At 54.7% G+C, this 16,602-nt stretch overlaps 1 protein-coding gene across 4 annotated transcripts in view; it reads right to left on the bottom strand.

The window, feature by feature from the left end:
- Nucleotides 1-3,676: 3,676 nt before the first annotated feature.
- Nucleotides 3,677-16,602, bottom strand: part of PAK4 (p21 (RAC1) activated kinase 4) — a 39,647-nt gene continuing 26,721 nt past the window's right edge. For 2 of the 4 annotated variants that reach the window (XM_070950215.1, XM_070950214.1), the window contains exons 3-10: nucleotides 13,027-13,722; nucleotides 11,228-11,707; nucleotides 10,222-10,355; nucleotides 9,307-9,433; nucleotides 8,029-8,154; nucleotides 7,282-7,416; nucleotides 6,600-6,751; nucleotides 3,677-4,193 (exon numbers count right to left, since the gene is read on the bottom strand). In XM_070950215.1, coding sequence (XP_070806316.1) covers nucleotides 4,040-4,193; nucleotides 6,600-6,751; nucleotides 7,282-7,416; nucleotides 8,029-8,154; nucleotides 9,307-9,433; nucleotides 10,222-10,355; nucleotides 11,228-11,707; nucleotides 13,027-13,722 — 2,004 coding nt within the window. In that variant the 3' untranslated portion in view covers nucleotides 3,677-4,039. Of the gene's footprint in view, nucleotides 4,194-5,230; nucleotides 6,752-7,281; nucleotides 7,417-8,028; nucleotides 8,155-9,306; nucleotides 9,434-10,221; nucleotides 10,356-11,227; nucleotides 11,708-13,026; nucleotides 13,723-16,602 lie in introns of those variants that run through there. The other 2 variants (XM_070950217.1, XM_070950216.1) reach the window with 2 other exon arrangements.

Genomic DNA, 16,602 nt, shown 5'->3' with positions numbered 1-16,602 from the left:
AGGTCCAAAATGTGCAGACGCCATCTCCCCAAATCTTCTCTTCTGCCCGCCTCTCATAGCAACAGCAGCAGCTCAGCTGAAGATCTTGGCAACCCACCGAGAGGCAGAAGAACGGGCAGCCCTGAACCAGCCCGGCCCTCCTGTGAACTGAGCATCCAAATAAGCAGAAAAACAGAACCAGAAAGCAAACTTTTTCTCCCGCGGCCCCCGAAACAGCACACTGAGGAGGGCCTTTGATTGGCCCAGGAGCTTCTCCTTCCTCCCCTTTGAGCGAGGCAGGTTTGTCACCTTGTGGGAAAGATTTGTTCCAGCGGCCGCCTTAAGATCTTCCACGCAGCCCTTTGTTCTCCTCCCTCCCGGCTCCAAAGGCCGCGCTCTTCCCCAGACCCTCTCGGAGCAGACGGCCCTTCCGTCCCGGCTCAGCCTTTATGGTGGCGCCTCTGAAACCTCATTAAAAGCAAAGCAACGTGACTCTTAAAAATGTGTTGGCTCTTTTTGCGATTCAAGGTCAGCAGATGTTGGGGGGGGTGTTCAGTCTCATTTTGGGGGGCCCCCATTTTTGCTGGACAGGGCTTTGGGCAGCCATGGGTAAGAATGCAGCTGTGCCCACCAAGAAACGGGGTTCAGTGGCCCTTTTCTCCAAATTTTTGTGGGGGGAGAGAAAAGGCTGTAGAGACCCGAGGGTAGGGAGGGTTCCTCAAGCTTCTCTTTGCTCTGTAATCTCAGGCAGCTTAACCAAAGTGGGGGACCACCAAATACATCCATTGCAGCTGCCCCCATGAGCACTAAAACACCCCCGCCCTTGCACAGGAAAAAGCCATAAATTTGGGGGAGGGATTGCAATTCTCAACCCATTTACTAAAGACCAGGTGTATCGGACACAGTGGCTGGTTATATGGCGAGTTCACAAGTCGGCTGCTGTTTTTCTACCACATGCTGCAGGAACCACATCAGCCGAGTTATGGCTTAAGGGGGTGAGCCTGCTGGCCGCCCTAGGCTGAACCGCCAGCCCCACAGCTCCGTCTGACCTCAGTGAGCAGCTAATGGGGATGCAGGTAGTGGGAAGAACTGTGCGTGGAGGGGGTGTGTGTGTCTGCCTGAATGGGTCCAATGGAACCCAGCCCTCTTTCTGCCTGGAACTTCACACAGAATATGGGGCCTTTCAAATACGATCACCATGCAAGTCAATCTTTTGCCTCCACTTTTAAACAGCATGAAGAAGATTGATCCTTGAGAGGGGGGGGGTTAAAGTGATCCACCCCTTAGGCTCCCCCGCCAGGCAAAGAACCCCTCTCCCCCAGTCTTGCAACCACCCACCTGGAACCATGCTATCAGACTTGTGAGGTAGTCCAAACAAAAGGCAGCCCGTTGAACTAACCCTACTTAGGTGTTCTCTGAGTTCCGTTGTTTACTTGCAGATGTTTCATTACCCTACAAGATAACATTATCAATGCACTGGTGATATATGCCTGCAGTTGAAGCTTCAGCAGCTTTCCAAGTGGCCCAGCTCGGATGCCATGCTGGTGTCTGCCGAGCCTTCACGCCTGGAGCAGTGAGAAAGGCAGACCCTGGAATGAGAGGGTCTCTCTTGTCCCCCCATTTGAAATGAGAGGGGGAGGTCCCGATGACCCCCTGGCTAGATTGGCTGGCTGTGCACAATAGCAGGAAGGGTGGGGCCCTTTCTTCAGTGAGAGGAAGCCCCTCTGCATTCAACTGGCGTTCCTTTTGCGTAGGAAACCACCAAGGACCTTTGCTCTCGAAGAAAAGGGGGATTAGAGCGAGTGCCATTTTCTCTTCGTCCCAGAGGAAATCAACAAGAAAGCGCCACGCTAATTAATAGTGACAGGGGAGGCCTAAGAGACGCAGAATGACTTTGCAAACACGTAAGGATTATGATTGCCAATTAATTAGGAAAATTACAGTGTTCCTCCTCCACCTCAAAGCTGGCAGGCCCAACAAGAGGCAACGACAAAGCGCCCGGAGCAGCTCCCTTCCCCCGGGGGAATTCCTGAATTCAGCCCCGGCAGGCTGGGATAATCTCCCTGCCCTGGAAGGTGCCTCTCTCGGTGGCTTGCCCAGAGATGCTTCATCAAAGGGGCTTCGTGCAGGAGAACTCGCACCGAGGGTTTGTGGAACACAAAAAGGGCCGAACCGGATCCAGATGAATGCAGAATGCCCCTGCAGGTTCAGGGAAGGCAAGGTCACAAAGACAGAAGTAGCTTCCCAAAATCAATGCAATTTGTTACAATTGCATTTTGGCTGAAGGCCAAAACTTACCCCATCACTTACCCCTCAAAGAGCAGTGGGGGCAGTGGGGGTCAGCAGGGGCCATTTCCTCAGGACCCAGGCCGGAGCAGCGGCTTCAGGATGGACTTTGGTTTTGGGGCGATTTATCCTTCATCTATGGGGAGACATTTGGGAGCCCTTCCAACTTGGAGCTAGCTGCCCAAGAACATCTGGCAGGTGCCAGCTGAGGCAATGCAGCCCCCTTTCATTTTAAGAACTTGTTGGATTCTTTCCTCCAAACTTTACCTGAACTGCATTTAGTTAGAATCAGATGTTCATTATTCAGGTTTTTTCAGTACCTGTCTATTCAAGAGCTAAGGGGCAACCCCTCCTCCCCACTACAACAGCCTGGTGAAGTAGACTGGCCAAGACTGGCAGCTGGGCACCATGCAACCCCCATCCCCAGCAGCACTTTGTCCGGTGGCATGGAGGGTGCTGTCCAGTGGGCTCCGGTGTCTCTCGGCAGCCTCACCCTCCTGGCCGGGGCTGGAGTAAAGTTGTCAGCTGGGACGAGCTACCAGTGCCAATCTTGCCCATTGCCCGTCTCCTTTCGGGCTTCTGCTAAAGGAGGATTTCCAAAGGGTTAATCCCACTGTGGTTTATGGTTAAACTGGTTTTCTGGGATGACACGGTGGACGATGAAATGGAACCTCCCAGGTTGGCAGAATTCTGTCCATGCAGCTGGACCCTGGCATGGCAGGAACAGAGGCTCCGATGGAAGAACCGTGGTTTACGCAGGTCACTCTTCCTGGCTGAGAACGTCGCAGGGATCCTTAGGCAGGTGCAAGCGAATGGAAACTGTGCCCAGGTAAGAGCAGCCGCTGCCCATTTGATCAGGTGGCCAGTTTGTGGCTGAGCCCACAGGTAGCCCTTCTGATGAGGGTCGAGGAGCCCCTCGGTTCTCTCCAGCACCTTAACATGGGAAGAAGTGGAGAATTAGGGACGGGCAGCCTTCGGCCCTTGGGGCTCCTCTGCGGTCACCATGCGTAGCCAGGACCCAGCACCGGTCTTCTCGGTTTGTGGGGACATTGAACCAGAGGTTGGCTTGCTGAGGCCAGGCAGTGCAGGGCTGGTCAAGAGGCCCATTGGACGATGCCCTCCAATTCCCTCAAAGAAGAGAGAAACTGTGATTTTGCTTCTTCTGTAGCTTTTTCTGGTGGCTCCATAGGTGGCTCAGTGCCTAAGATGCTGAGCTTGTCCATCAGAAGGTTGGCGGTTCGAATCCCTAGTATACGTCTCCTGGGGTTGGACAATGTCCTCCAAGGTCCCTTCCAACGCGGTTAAATCGCGTACTGTTCTTCTTTAACTATTAAAGGTTACTGTTGACCATCTTGCCCAAATGTAGTGCTGTATTTGGGGGGGGGGGGAAGAAGGCTGACAGCCACCACACTTTGACACAAAATCCAGACTTTTTATACAAGACCATTCATGGCTAAACTTACTAGAATGGAACACAGCAGGTTTTTTTCCAAAGCAATTAAAAAAAATCATTTCAACACAAATACCGTTGAGTTACCAAAGGGGGAGAAAAAAAGAAAATAAAACCCAATATAAATAATTTCTTTTTAAAAAAGTAACAAAACCCCACAAAATGAATCAGTAGTCATTCTTGTAGAGAGGGAAAAACATTTCTGGTCGAGGCCTCCAGTTATAAAATTCTTCAAGCAACCAGGAGACGGGGAGGGGAGGGGAGGGGGCCTTCGGAGCTGGGCCCCCCCTCCCAGCCTCCGCTTTAAAATTCCAGTCCTTTATTTCAGAAAATGAAGGGGAAACGTAGTGTTGTGGAAGCAGGAGGGGGTGGAGGACGATCACCCCAGGAATCCCCCCTCCCTGGCTTGGCAGCTTCAACTGAGATTTTAGTCTTTCTCCCTGCAGGGAAAGTGAAATCATCCTTGAGGGTCGAGGGTCTTCAAAAGGAAAGGAGATAAAAAAAGGATTCCTGAAGAAAAGGCAGCAACCAGCTCTCCCAAGCAGAGGGAGGGGAGCAGTTGGCGTGAAAGGGGGGTAGCTGAGCCCCCCCTCCCCCCTCCTCCCAGGCAGGGGGAGAATACTGGGAAAGATGTGAAGAGGCCGGCTCAGGCTGACACCCCCCCTGGAGATGGGGGGCGGGGAATCCTAGATAATGCTTCTGGGTTGTCTTTAAGTCAGGCATGCTAGCACCAAAGTCCCATCTAACCCCCTTCAACTCCCTGGGGGCTGATTGGAGCCCCACTGCCAGAAAAGCTGGGCTGGGAGTTGGCCAGAGGATGGAGGGGCGAGAGGAAGAGACCCAGAAGCAGGTGAGGCAGGCAGAGAGGGGCTGGCTGGGCAGCCCACCTGGAGGGCCCAGAGGAGCCTTTCTAACCATGCCAGCTGGCTCCAGAGGTGCACTGGCTGGAGAAGTGGCATGCACGCACGCCCCACACACGCAAAGGGCAATCTCTTCCGGGGGGGGGGAGGCTGCTCTCAGTCGGAGGGGAAGCCTGCAGTGAGCTTTGTAAAAAGATGGCAAAAGAGGGGACTGGGGAGTGCTGGGGGGGGGGTTGGGTTCTGAAGGGCAGCAGGGCAAAGGCTGCACCTGCGGGACCCAATCCTGGGCATCTGAGCCGAGGGAAGGAGGACCTTTGGGGACATTCGCCTCAAAGGACCCACACCGCAAAGAGGGTGCAGGAGAGGCACCCATGGGACTCTAAATCCAGGCAGGCAGGAAACCCCCAAGCAGCTACTGAGAAGCAGACCCCTTCCCCAATACTGTCTGCACGCAGGGAAGCCCAGGCTGTTCCCAGCATTCAAGGGACAGCGGTGGTGGGAGGGGCAGCAGCACCCCTCTTCCCCCCCTCCAAACATGGCCAGGCAACCCCACCGCCCAGGCTCCCAGCAAGGAACCCTTGAGGTGCCTGCAGGCCCCAAAGAGCCCCCCCCCCACTTTCTGGGCCCAAGAGGACAGCATTCCTCCACTCAGCCAGGCCCAGAGCGAGCCCTTGCCTTCCTTTTGCCACGGCCCTCCCCAAACCGCTCAGCTCTGGGATGAAGGGACAGTTACATGCTGCTCCCCTTTTTGGTCAGCAGGGCCCGTTTCCGCCCAGAGGCTTCTCCTCTCCCAGTGGACAAGGAAAGAGGCCCACTGCCCCCCAGTCCCCTTTGGGCAGAACAGGGGGCAGAAGGGCCACGGCTCCCCCCTTCAGATCCAGCTTGGAATTACTCCCGCCCGTCTGCCCGTGAACTCCCCTCGCAAGGTGGGGAGGAGAGAGCCCCTCGGGGGTTCCGCCAGGGCTGCCACAAGGCTGCAAGAGAGCAGCAGGCAGCCAGAGCCTTTGGAGGCAAGAAGCCGGGCAAAGGGGGAAGACTGGTGCCAGCCTTTGGGGAACAGGGGCACCGATGGCTGCAGTCCCTGCCCAAACCTCTCGCCTTATGCCCTCTGGCACGTGATGGGGAAGCCAATAGGGGGCTGGGCTTGCTGGGTACTGGGTGCTCTTTTCCTGTCCCTCCCCGGAAAGCAGGCCTGAGCCCGAAAGACGCCCCCTCTGCGGTGCCAGCCCCACTGCTGAGCCTCTCGGTGCCCATGACAAGCCTGGCTCTGAAGCATGGCCCTGTCTGGACAGAGGACCCCCTGCCGCCACTGGCACCAACAAGGAGACCCCGACTTTCAACTGTCCCCTGGAGCCACCTCTCCCCACCTGAGATTCGGGACCCCCTAAACTACTGCAGCGCCTTCCTTCACGGCAAGGAACAGCATCCGGGCACAAGTGAGTTTCCTGCCTCTGGTGACCCAACAGGGGCCCTGGCGGGTGGCTCTGCTCTCCCGCCTCTCTGCAGGAGGGGGGAGGGGCTTCTGGGCTTCAGCGGGAGGGGGGAAGCTTGGCCAGCACCCCACTTTCTCTGGGAAGAAAACATTTCCTTCTACAATGCCGAAGAGCCAATGATCTGGCCCCTTCCCCTGCCAGAACCGGCTGCCCAGGATTTAGGAGACCAACAAGAGAAACGTTGTCACCTTTTTTCACCCCCAGCCCACCCCCAGACAAAGCCCCTCCTCAATTCAGTAGTACAATATGGTGATGCAGAGCAGCTCTGCTAGAGATGGGTCCAAGCGTCCATTTTGGGGGCCACGTCATCAGATGGCCAAGAGGAGTCCTTGAGGGAGGGAGGGTCCCGACTGCTGGCTGAACTCCTCCTGCCCACACCAACTGGGGAGCCTCCCCCAGGAAGCAGGGATTGGTGGGGGTCCCAAAGCCCCCTCCTTGCGCCCAGGTCTCCACTGCTTGGTGGGACTGGCTGGGGATGATGGCTCTTTCCCCACCCTCTTCTCTCTTCACGAAGGAGTCCGGCTGGTTCACCTCATCCGGTTTTGCCGCATCAGGGGCACGATGCAGGAGGGGGCCCCGGCTTTGCCCACGAAGGGGTGCTTCAGGAGCTCGTTGGCCGTGGCTCTTTGGACTGGGTCTCTGACTAGCAAGCGGTCCAGGAAGCCCTTCAAGGAAGGAGAGACCTGCCGGGGAGAAAGAGCAGAGAGGCATGAGCCATGGCTGGAAGGAGGAGGGAGGGAGGTGAGCAGCTGAGGGGGGCCTTGGGGAGCCTCAAGGAAGCCCCTTCCCCAACACCAGACTGACCCCCTTTCTCTGCCCATCCTGGGCCAAAGAAGCCATGAATTGGGTGGTCTCATATCAGGCCCTGACCTAGAAACTGACTGGCACGGGGGTGGGCAACTATGGCTGGCTCTGGAATTCTGGGAGTTAAAGCCCCCAAGCGTAAAGTCGCCAAAGACGCCCACCCCTGAACCGGAAGGTGGATCTGATCTCGGTGAGCAGGAGGGCCACAGCCAAGAGGGGGAGAGGCCAGTCCGATCAGGCTGATGCCATCAATGATGAAGGGCAATTATATTACCACCAACAGCTGGCAGCTGATAATGCGTGATGCCCCCGAGTCGCAAACGGCAGGACATGGCAATCTGGGCGGGAGGGGGGGAAGGGAACCTTCTAGAAGCCATCCTCTCGTTCAGAGAACCAGAGAGGAACTTACCTTGTGCACGTTTTTCAGTTTGGGGGGCAGGTTGTCTCGGATCATCTTCATGGCCTTCAAGGGGGGCTCATTGAAATAGGGAGGCTCCCCGTCCACCATCTCTATCACCATCACGCCCAGGGACCAGATGTCCACCTGCAACGACAGAAGGGCCATTGGGAGGCATGGCGGTAGCAGGGCGGAGGTTTCAGGGAGGACCAGCAGCTGAAGCCCTCCGGTCTGGCTATTTCCTCTTTTCCTTGAAACCATCTTAGAAACTGGATTGTCCTGGCAGAGCTGAGGGAGGGAGGGAGGGGGCTCTATTCTCTCTCAAGCAGCAATCATTTTCTTTTTCAGATGGATTGTACAGTGTGCAGGTTGAGCAACTGAGGCAGAATTTTTTTAAAAATGGTGCCTCTTGTCTGAAAGTCCATTTCATCCACACCCCACTGACCAAAGGACGGCATTGTGGCAAAGCTACAGGGAGATGGGAGTCAGCAGGAGGGCAGCCATCCAGAAACATTCAATTTATCTCAAGCGTTAGGATTTGAGAGAGAAACACTGGGGGCTCTGGCTGTTAAGATTTTCTGGGGAAACCCGGCAAAATCTGGGGTTCTCCTCCAGAAATGGACACCTAAGCCACGCCTAGCTTAGCTACTTTGCATGCACACCTGCACACAGACAGACAGACAGACAGACAGACAACTGATGGGTGCAAAAGCCTCCCAGAGAGGAGGGGGCCTCTGTGGGATCTTCCACCCTACTCACCTCTGGCCCGTAGGGCAACCGAGAGATGAGCTCCGGGGCCATCCAGTACGGGGTCCCCACCAGCGACTTGCGCCTCGGCACCTCCTTGTTCACTTGCGCACAGAATCCAAAGTCGGAGAGTTTGACCTGAAGGGAAGGCAGAGCGAGGCGGCCGTGAGGGTGGGGTCTCAGCAGAGCCATTGAATGGCTGACTCCCACAGCTTCAGAAACTCCCCCCCCCAATCTCCTCAGCTCCATTTCTTAAATATTTAATTTAAAAATCGAGACAGGAAAAACAAAAAAGCCATCATACAGGTAATCCTCGACTTACGACCACAACAGAGCTCAAAATTTTCTGTTAAGCGAGACAGTTCTTAAATGAGTTTAGCCCCATTTTACTACCTTTCTTGCCCCAGGGGGTAATTGAATCCTTACAGTTGTTAACTTAGTAACACAGGTGTTAGATGACTCCGGAGTCCCCACTGACTTTGTGAATTTTGATCACATGATCAATGGTTGCAAGTGTGAGAAACGGTCATAAATCAATTTTTCAATGCCCCTGTAACTTTGAATGGTCTCTAAATGAGCTGCTGTAAGTCAAGGACAACAAATGGCAAATTCTACACAAATGGAGTGAATTCCACCCACACAGGCCGGCTGTGGACAATCTCCAAGGCACCTTCCCCTCCCTTCCCTTTTTCCTCTCCTCTCCTCCCCAGGGAGAAAGCAGTAAGGATTATTTCCCAGGCCTGGATAAAGCAGGGGGGTTTCTTCAAGAGGAGACCAGCCATTCCTCCTCCTTAAGATGCGGCTTCAGCCTTTTGACCTTTGGCAGCCATTTCTTTAGCACCGGGCCGATCTGTGCACAAATGCAGAGGCCACATAATTCCTATCTTCCCAATGCTGGCAGAAATCCTGTTTGATGGCTGGGGAATTCAGGGAGTTTGTTTGTTTGTTTATTTATTTATTTTATTTATTTATTTATTGGTTCGATTTACATGCCGCCCTTTTCTGGAGCACCCCAAGCAGTGTTCTATTTTATACAAAGTCAGCTTATTGCCCCCACAAACCGGGTCCTTCCGAATTGAAGTCCAGAGGACTTAAAGTGACCAAGGTTGGAGACCCCTGTTCTAAACTATTCTCAAGACTATCCAAGGACTACGGAGCAGCTAGAGGCCCCGGGATTTTCTTCCTAGGACTTGCATGCACCTTTCAGGGAATTTGTGCTGCTAAAAGGCCGTGCAGTTTGGGGAGAAGAAGCAAGGGAGGGGGAAGAGGGAGGGCTTGCCGGCAACTCACCCGTCCGTCATGGGTGAGCAGGATGGAGTCGCTCTTGATGTCCCTGTGGATGACGCCCTGAGCGTGGAGCACGGAAAGGGCCTTCAGCACGGAGAGGCAGACGGCGGCGATCTGCTCTTCGTTCATCCTTCAAGCAAGAAGAAAAAAGGGCACTGATCCTTTGGGTCTTTTTTTCTATTTTTATTTTATTCAGAAAAATTTAAACTACAAAACGCCAAAAATGTTTTTTAAAGAAACCAAGAAAAAACACAAAACAAGACATTTATAAAGGTGCATTAAAACAGCAACAGCATATACACATATTATTCCCCCTGTTGAATACTGATTAATATACAGGTAGTCCTCGACTTATGACCACAATTGAGCTCAAGTTTTCTGTTGCTAAGTGAGACAGTTGTTAAGTGAGTCCTGCCCCATTTTACACTCTTTCTTGCACAAGTTGTTAAATCACTGCAGTTGTTAAGTTACTAAGACTGTTACTAAGTGAATCTGGCTTCCCCATTGGCTTTGCTTGTCAGGAGGTCACAAAAGAAGATCACATGACCCCGGGACACTGCGACCGTCATAAGTAGGAACCAGCTGCCAAGCGTCTGGATTTTGATCGGGGGATCATGGGGATGCTGCAAATGTCATAACTTTGAAAAATGGTCATAAGGCACTTTTTTCAGTGCCGTTGTAACTTTGGACAATCACTAAAGGAACTGTTGTAAGTCGAGGACTACCTACCTGTATTAGAAGAATATTAGCAGGCACTTATCCTTCTGATCTGGTTCTTGGCCTGGAAGGAAGCGGCCGATTCTCAGAGTGGCCACCTAGCAGGGTCTGGTAGTACGTGCATGCAGACACAAACAGCCCCGAGGGGCTCATCTCTCCTGAGGGAGGGGAGCAGCCCATCCCTCTTTCTGCCCCTCTTACCTGGTGTGGGTGACGATGTCGGTCAAAGCGCCCCCCTCCAGGAACTCCATCACAACCCAGAGCTCATCGCCCACCAAGTAGCTGTTGTACATCTCCACCACGTTCTCATGTTGGTAGTCCCTCATGATCACCACCTGGGGGGGGGCGGGGAGAAAGGCAGGTTAGAAGGGAAGGACAAAGGTATCACATTCCCAGGAGGCGGGGGGCTGGGGAGGGGGATGCAGTGCCTCAAAGGGGCGGCTGCTGCAGGTGAGACGTGTCACCTAAACTCCCCTGCTGCAGCTTAGAATGGGCACAGAGTCTGTGAAGCACAAAGACATTCTGTATACTGCACAGGGACAGAAAGAGGGCCGAGAAGATCTCAGTAGAGCCTTCACCTCCTTCACATCAACTGTTTTCATTCCTCCCCTCAGGACGCTGCTATAGGGCACCGCAGGCCCAAACAACTAGACACAGGGACGGTTTTCCCCCTCCTGCCGTCCCTCTGCTGAACACCTAATCCTCACAGTGTTGTCTTTATCTCTAAGGAGATAAATTATTATTATTATTATTATTATTATCCATCCCATCTTCTCTACTCCCCACTCTTATTGGTTTCATTATTATAATTATTATTACTCTGTTGCTTTGCATATACACTCAGAGCTTCTGCACTGGAGACCAATGCCCTGTGACTCTAACCACAGGTGACCAAATAAAGTATTTAATCCAACTGGATCCGTGTCTTTGGAGATTCTCTGCCATCCAGGTCATGGTTGTCCCAAAGGTGCTTTTTCAAAAAGTACCTTTGTTTTTTTCTTTGAAGATCATTCGCTTTTCATCCAAGAAGCTTCTTCCGTTCTGACTGAATGGTGGGGTTTCCACCATGTTTGGCTTAATGGTTCCCCTCACCATTCAGTCAGAACCGAAGAAGCTTCTTGGATGAGAAGCGAAAGGTCTTCAAGGGAAGAAACGCGGAAGGTCCAGCTGCCTCTTGCAAAAGTGCCTTCGGGTCACTCCAACCCACCTCGTTGAAGAGCAGCTCCCGCCTCTGCTGCTTGCGCAGGTCCATCTTCTTGACTGCCACCAGCTTCCCGGAGCTCTTGACGGTGGCGATGCAGACGATGCCCGTGGAGCCCTCACCGATCTTGATGAAGTTGTCCAGGTAGGTCCGGGGGTCTCCGGGGTCGACCACCATCTGCAAGGCAGCTCGGAACTGTTCGTGGGAGACCCGCTGGGGCTCCCGCTGGGGGGAGCAGGGCTGCTGAGGGGCCGGAGGAGTGGGGGCCAGAGGCTGCTGGGGAGGGGGCTGCGGAGGCTGGGGGGCCGGCGGCGATGGCACGTGGGTCAAGTGGGGGTCCGAAGCGTGCTGGGAGAGTCCCAGAGGGGATGGCTCCAGGTTTCTGGATCTGGCTGGGCCCGAAGGGGGGGGCCTGGAGGGGCCGCTGTTTCCACTCGTGGGGCCGTTGGGGGCTGCTTCTGGGGCTTTTCCGGGCCGATGTTCTGCCTAGAAAGAGAAGGAAAAGCCATCCTGACTGCAAGCGCGAAAAGCAGAGCCCTCACTGGGCAGGGCAAAGGATCCTTCTTTATCCTGGCAGACAGAGGGATCCCACCAACACTTGAAGAAGCCCTTTCCTCCTCACGCAGAAGGAACCCAGGACAAACCTCTTGACATGAAGGTGTTTCTTTTGGTCCTGCTCATTTGCAAAGGACAGGTGCCGTCCTTGGGCAGGCTGACTAGCAGGGGTCTCCAACCGTGGCAACTTTATGACTTGTGGACTTCAACTCCCAGAATTCTGGGAATTGAGTAAAGTCATCACAGTTGGTGACCCCTGCGATCGAGGGTCATCTGCGCCTTCCCTTCTGATGGCCATAAAGGGTTTTGGGGATAGCCCAGCTCCCCCACCCCCTCCCCCAGCCTTCTCCTTCCCTCGGGGTCAGGCAGAGTCTCCTAAAGAGCCTGCTTGTAAAGCCTCCTTTTCACCTCAGGTGTGAAAGACGGGAGCAGTGGCCTTGGGGAGTCCATTTAGCTAAGCTGAGGGTCCAAAGGACGAGCCACAGCAAGGGCCGAATTAGGTCCCTGCGCTCATCACTCTCCGCTTCCTGCAGAAGGCGTCCTCCCTGGGACAGAGAGAGAGAGAGAGAGAGAGAGAGAGAGAGGCTCATGGAGCAACATCTAATTTCTGGTCCTCTTGTAAGAGAAAGCAGAGGAAAGAGTTGGGTGGCAGAGGCAGAAGGCAAAGCAGGTTGATGGGTTCCACAGGAACACGGGAGGTCGTTGCGCAGCTGCAGAGTTTCCACGAATACAGACAGAGAAGTTGCTACCCAGGAGAAGAAAGAAAGTGGCAGCGGACGGTTATTCGCATGTACAGAAGAGGAGACCAAGCAGAGAGCAGATGGCAAGATGGACGACACAGGAGGAATTCCGGTTAGTGGAAGCAAGGAAGGAGGGCGGCCAGGAAAGGCAGGAGGCAGGCAGGAGGGAAGACACCGGCTGCGGTTGATGGGAGGCCGGAAGGCGAGGGAGAACTACTGAGCAGAGGAAGGAGAGAAGGGGACCCAGGAGAGGTGCAGAACAGAGCATGAAGGAGGAGCGGGCTCTGCTCTTGCCACCAGGTGTTCTCCTGATGCAGAGAAGGTGCTCGGAGCTCATCACCTGGTCAAGCAGCTAGGCTACGCTGAGAAGGTGGCTTAAAAGAGGCGAAACGTGGCCTTTCTTAGGGCGGACCAGTTCAGACGTCATGAGAACGGCATCTCCAGCGGATCGATCCAGGCTGGCCAGACCCACAAGGGCCCTAAGCTCCGAGATGCCCTGAGAGGTTTTACCTGAGTGCCACGGCCAAGATCGGTGTCTGCTCGTGGATAGGTGTTAAAAGGCCGTCCCGTCTGCTGAGCGGTCTTCATCACCCCCTCCGAGATGGGGATATTTGGGGTCCGGATATTGGGCCCAGAGAGGGGCCGCTTTTCCCGGGGAGACTGTGGGCTGGCTTGGCCAGTGTAGGTGGACTTGGGTCTCTTGTCAGGCCCCTCCGTCCGCTCTCTCTTGACCACGCGCTCGGCGGGGGGCTCCCTCTTCCTGTCCCGCTCAGCCACTCGGTGACCGTGTTCCGGCAAGGGCTTCGGGTGCTCAGGAGGCCGGGGGTGGCCAGACTGCTGGTGCGGCTTGTGGTGAGACTCGTGTCCACGGGAGTGTGGCGCGCCAGTCCTGTCATCCCAGCCCCGTTCCACATCGTTCTTGGGCCCGTGGCGGTTCCGCTCCTTGGGGTCTCTGCTCTTGCTGCCCCCGCCGTCCTCCTCCGTGTGGGGAGGGTGGTGGTGGTGGTGGTGGTGGGGCTGGTGGTGGCGGGGCCTGCCCACCGCCTCTCCCAGGCCGTTCTCCTGGTAAAACTGGTCGTGCCGGGCCGGGAAAGGAGGGCTGTCCCTGCGCAGCGAGTTGGAGCGCGACACCGACATGTTCTCAAACTCATCTAGCAGCCAGGCCAGGGAACCGTCCTTGGCAGCTTTGTTTCCGCGCACGATGGTCTTACCCGCATGGAAGGGAACATGGAGCAGGCAGGTGGGGAGGGAAGGATACACAAACAGAAAAGAAAATAAGGTAAGCAACATAAAAAAAATAATAATAAGATGCTTGATGGATGCTTGACAACGGCCCGAGACAATTTCAGCTTTGACAGAAGCAGCACATGGCAGCAGGCATGGCGGGGAGAACACGGGAGGAGAAGGAGAAACGGGAGCGTCACAGAGCTTTCGCCATCCACACTGAGACACTTCTTAAAATATATATGAATGCTGATAATGACAAATGACAGGGATGCTGGATTTGGAAGGCAATGACTGAAAGGCAGCCTTACACCAACCTCCCCACCCACCCACCCACCCACCCCTGCCACCAGGTCACCCAGAGACTCCCCGGTTTTCAGCCAGCAAAAACCAAGCTCCTCAGCCTGGGAAGTCCAGGCAAGCTAAGCGAGGAGGTCGTCTTCGTCTTCCCGGCTCTGCAGCCAAGTAAGCAAGCAAGATGCTCCTGATCGAAAATGGATCAGATCTTTGCAGTTTCTAAAGCATTTCAGAAGGAAGAATCTGCCAAGTCAGCCCTTTCTGCCTGTCTCTCCGTCTCAGATGGGGCAGGGCCCCCTCAAATGCTTCCCTAAGCAAATCATTACAGACCCCCAGGCCCCAGGTGGTGAGAAAGGCTCATCTCATCCTCAGGATGTTAGTTTGTTCTAATAAAGTGTTAAAGTTGGGGTCTCCAACCTGGGCCACGTTAAGGCTTGTGGACCAGCTCCCAGAATTCCTCAGCCGGCACAGCTGGGACTTCAAGCCCTCGAGTAGCCCAGTCTGGAGACCCCCTGCTCTAGAAGGGCAGAGGTGGCTGCTCCTCCCAGAAATAGAGGCCAGGGAAAATAACCGAAGGCTTAATCACCCTTTTTGCAGAGATAGAAAGGTGTCCCTCCCTCTTCAGCATGTGTGGGCTGGATGAGTCCCCAACGGTCAAGAGCTGCTCTTGAGCCACAGCCCACACATGCAGAGCTCCACGATGGAGCATTCCACGGGCCAGAAGTCTCACACCCAGTTCAGACGCCCCCGAGGCAGCTGAAAAGAGCAAGCCCAGGCTTCCAAGAGGCCAGCTGTGGCTGGCAAGTGGAGGTGAACCCCTGCCCAGCAGGAAAAGGAAACCAAGGCAGGCAGCTGGGGAAAGAGCTGGTCAGCCTTGGCCGAACAAGGCCCAAATTCTGGATAGGGATACAGGGACTGAGCCCAACAGTTCTACTGGTAAGTGAGACAGTTAAGTGAGGTTTGCCCCATTTTACAACCTTTCTTGCGACAGTTATTAAGTGAATCACTGCAGCTGTTAAGTCAGTCACACGGTTGTTAAGCGAATCTGGCTTCCCCACTGACCTTGCTGGTCAGAAGGTCGCAAAAGGGGATCACGTGACCTTGGGACAGTGCAACCGTCATAAATACGAACCAGTTGCTAAGCGTCTGAATCTTGAGCACCTGACTGAGGGGATGCAAAGTGAAAAGTGGCCATGTCCCTTTTCTCAGTGCTGTTGTAACTTCAAACAGTCCCTAAGTGAACTGTTGTAAGCCAAGGACTGCCTGTACTCCTCATCAGAGCTTGCACGGGGGCCAACGAGCACTGCCCGTCATGGGAGGAAGGGGGCTGGGCCCAGGGCTTGGGGGAGCAGAGAGTCACAGGCTCTCCTCCCCCCACAGCCCACTCAAGAGGGGCTTTGCCCGCCCAGCCCTGCCATGACTCATCGAACGCTCAAGGGAGCCGTGCAGAGCCATCCATCCGTGGATCAAGACTTGGGGCTTCTCTTGGCCACCTTAGGCAAAAACATCAGCGATCGTTGTTTTTTTAACCGAAAAGGAGACCCTCAAGGACACCTGAGACCGGAAGGCCCACTTCATCATGGAGAGCAAACAGGCGAAAAGGGGCATTTTACTCAGCAACAGCTGCTAGCAGAAATTCTGTGCTTGGCAAGGGATTCCTGGAAACGGTCAGTGCACCCCGTGCAATTTGTGGCTCTGAATGAATTTCCGAGGCGTCTCCTTAGTCAGCCGAAAGCATGTTGCAGCTCTACAAAGACATTCCCTTCCAGGCGCAGCTACCTCGCCCGCACGGACCATTCAGTCTGTCTCCAACAGAAACAACCAAACCCTGCAAAATGCTACAGAGCTGCCTGAAAGAACAGGGAAGAGCTGGCTTGATTTCTCTAACAGACCATTTTTTGGACAAATTCCACCAAACCACGGTCTCCGGTTCTATGCAAGGTTCTCTGCCCCGGGAACTGCGCAGGCCCCCGTGCTGGGTGGGGTTGAGAGGTAGGAGGGGCTGGGGCCAAGGCAGATGGGTCTTCTGTACCTGGGGAGAGACTCCTGCTCCATCAGCACGGGTCTTTCTGGCTTGGAGGTTTCCTGCCACCGCAGCCTTCCTTTTGGGACGGAGGAAACGCTTCATGGGGAGGGCGTGCGTGGCAGGACCGGAGCAGCCGTTCTTGGCCAACTTTCTGGCCCCTGGCTTTCCTCAAGAAAAACCCCCGTTGAGTCTCTCTCTGCTCCCATCGAAGGAGCAACCTCAGCAAGGCTGAAACCCAGAAGCCATTTCCCCTCCTCTCAGCGCTGGGCTTGCCACTATTCCACGCGTGGTCCCGGGCACCACAAGCCCCTGCAAGATGGAGGCCAGGGGCTTGGAAAGCCCAATCCTCTCCCCTGGCTTTCCCCTCTGCAGAGGCCGTCTGAAGCCACGCTTCCCTGGCAGAGCCCAGCAGCAGGTGGCAGGTGGGCATGGCCGCCTGACCTCCTTCAAATTTGAACGTGGGAACGAACTGGCCTGTTTCCAAAATACAGTATACATGTTTTTCAGTCAAGCCTGCAACTGAGATCTATTTATCTCCC

The sequence above is a fragment of the Pituophis catenifer genome, unplaced genomic scaffold, assembly GCF_029215685.1.
Source record: "Pituophis catenifer annectens isolate HBS135680 unplaced genomic scaffold, rPitCat1.0.hap2 SCAF_9, whole genome shotgun sequence".
Lineage (NCBI taxonomy): Eukaryota > Metazoa > Chordata > Lepidosauria > Squamata > Colubridae > Pituophis > Pituophis catenifer.
This window is presented reverse-complemented; position numbering and strand designations above follow the sequence as displayed.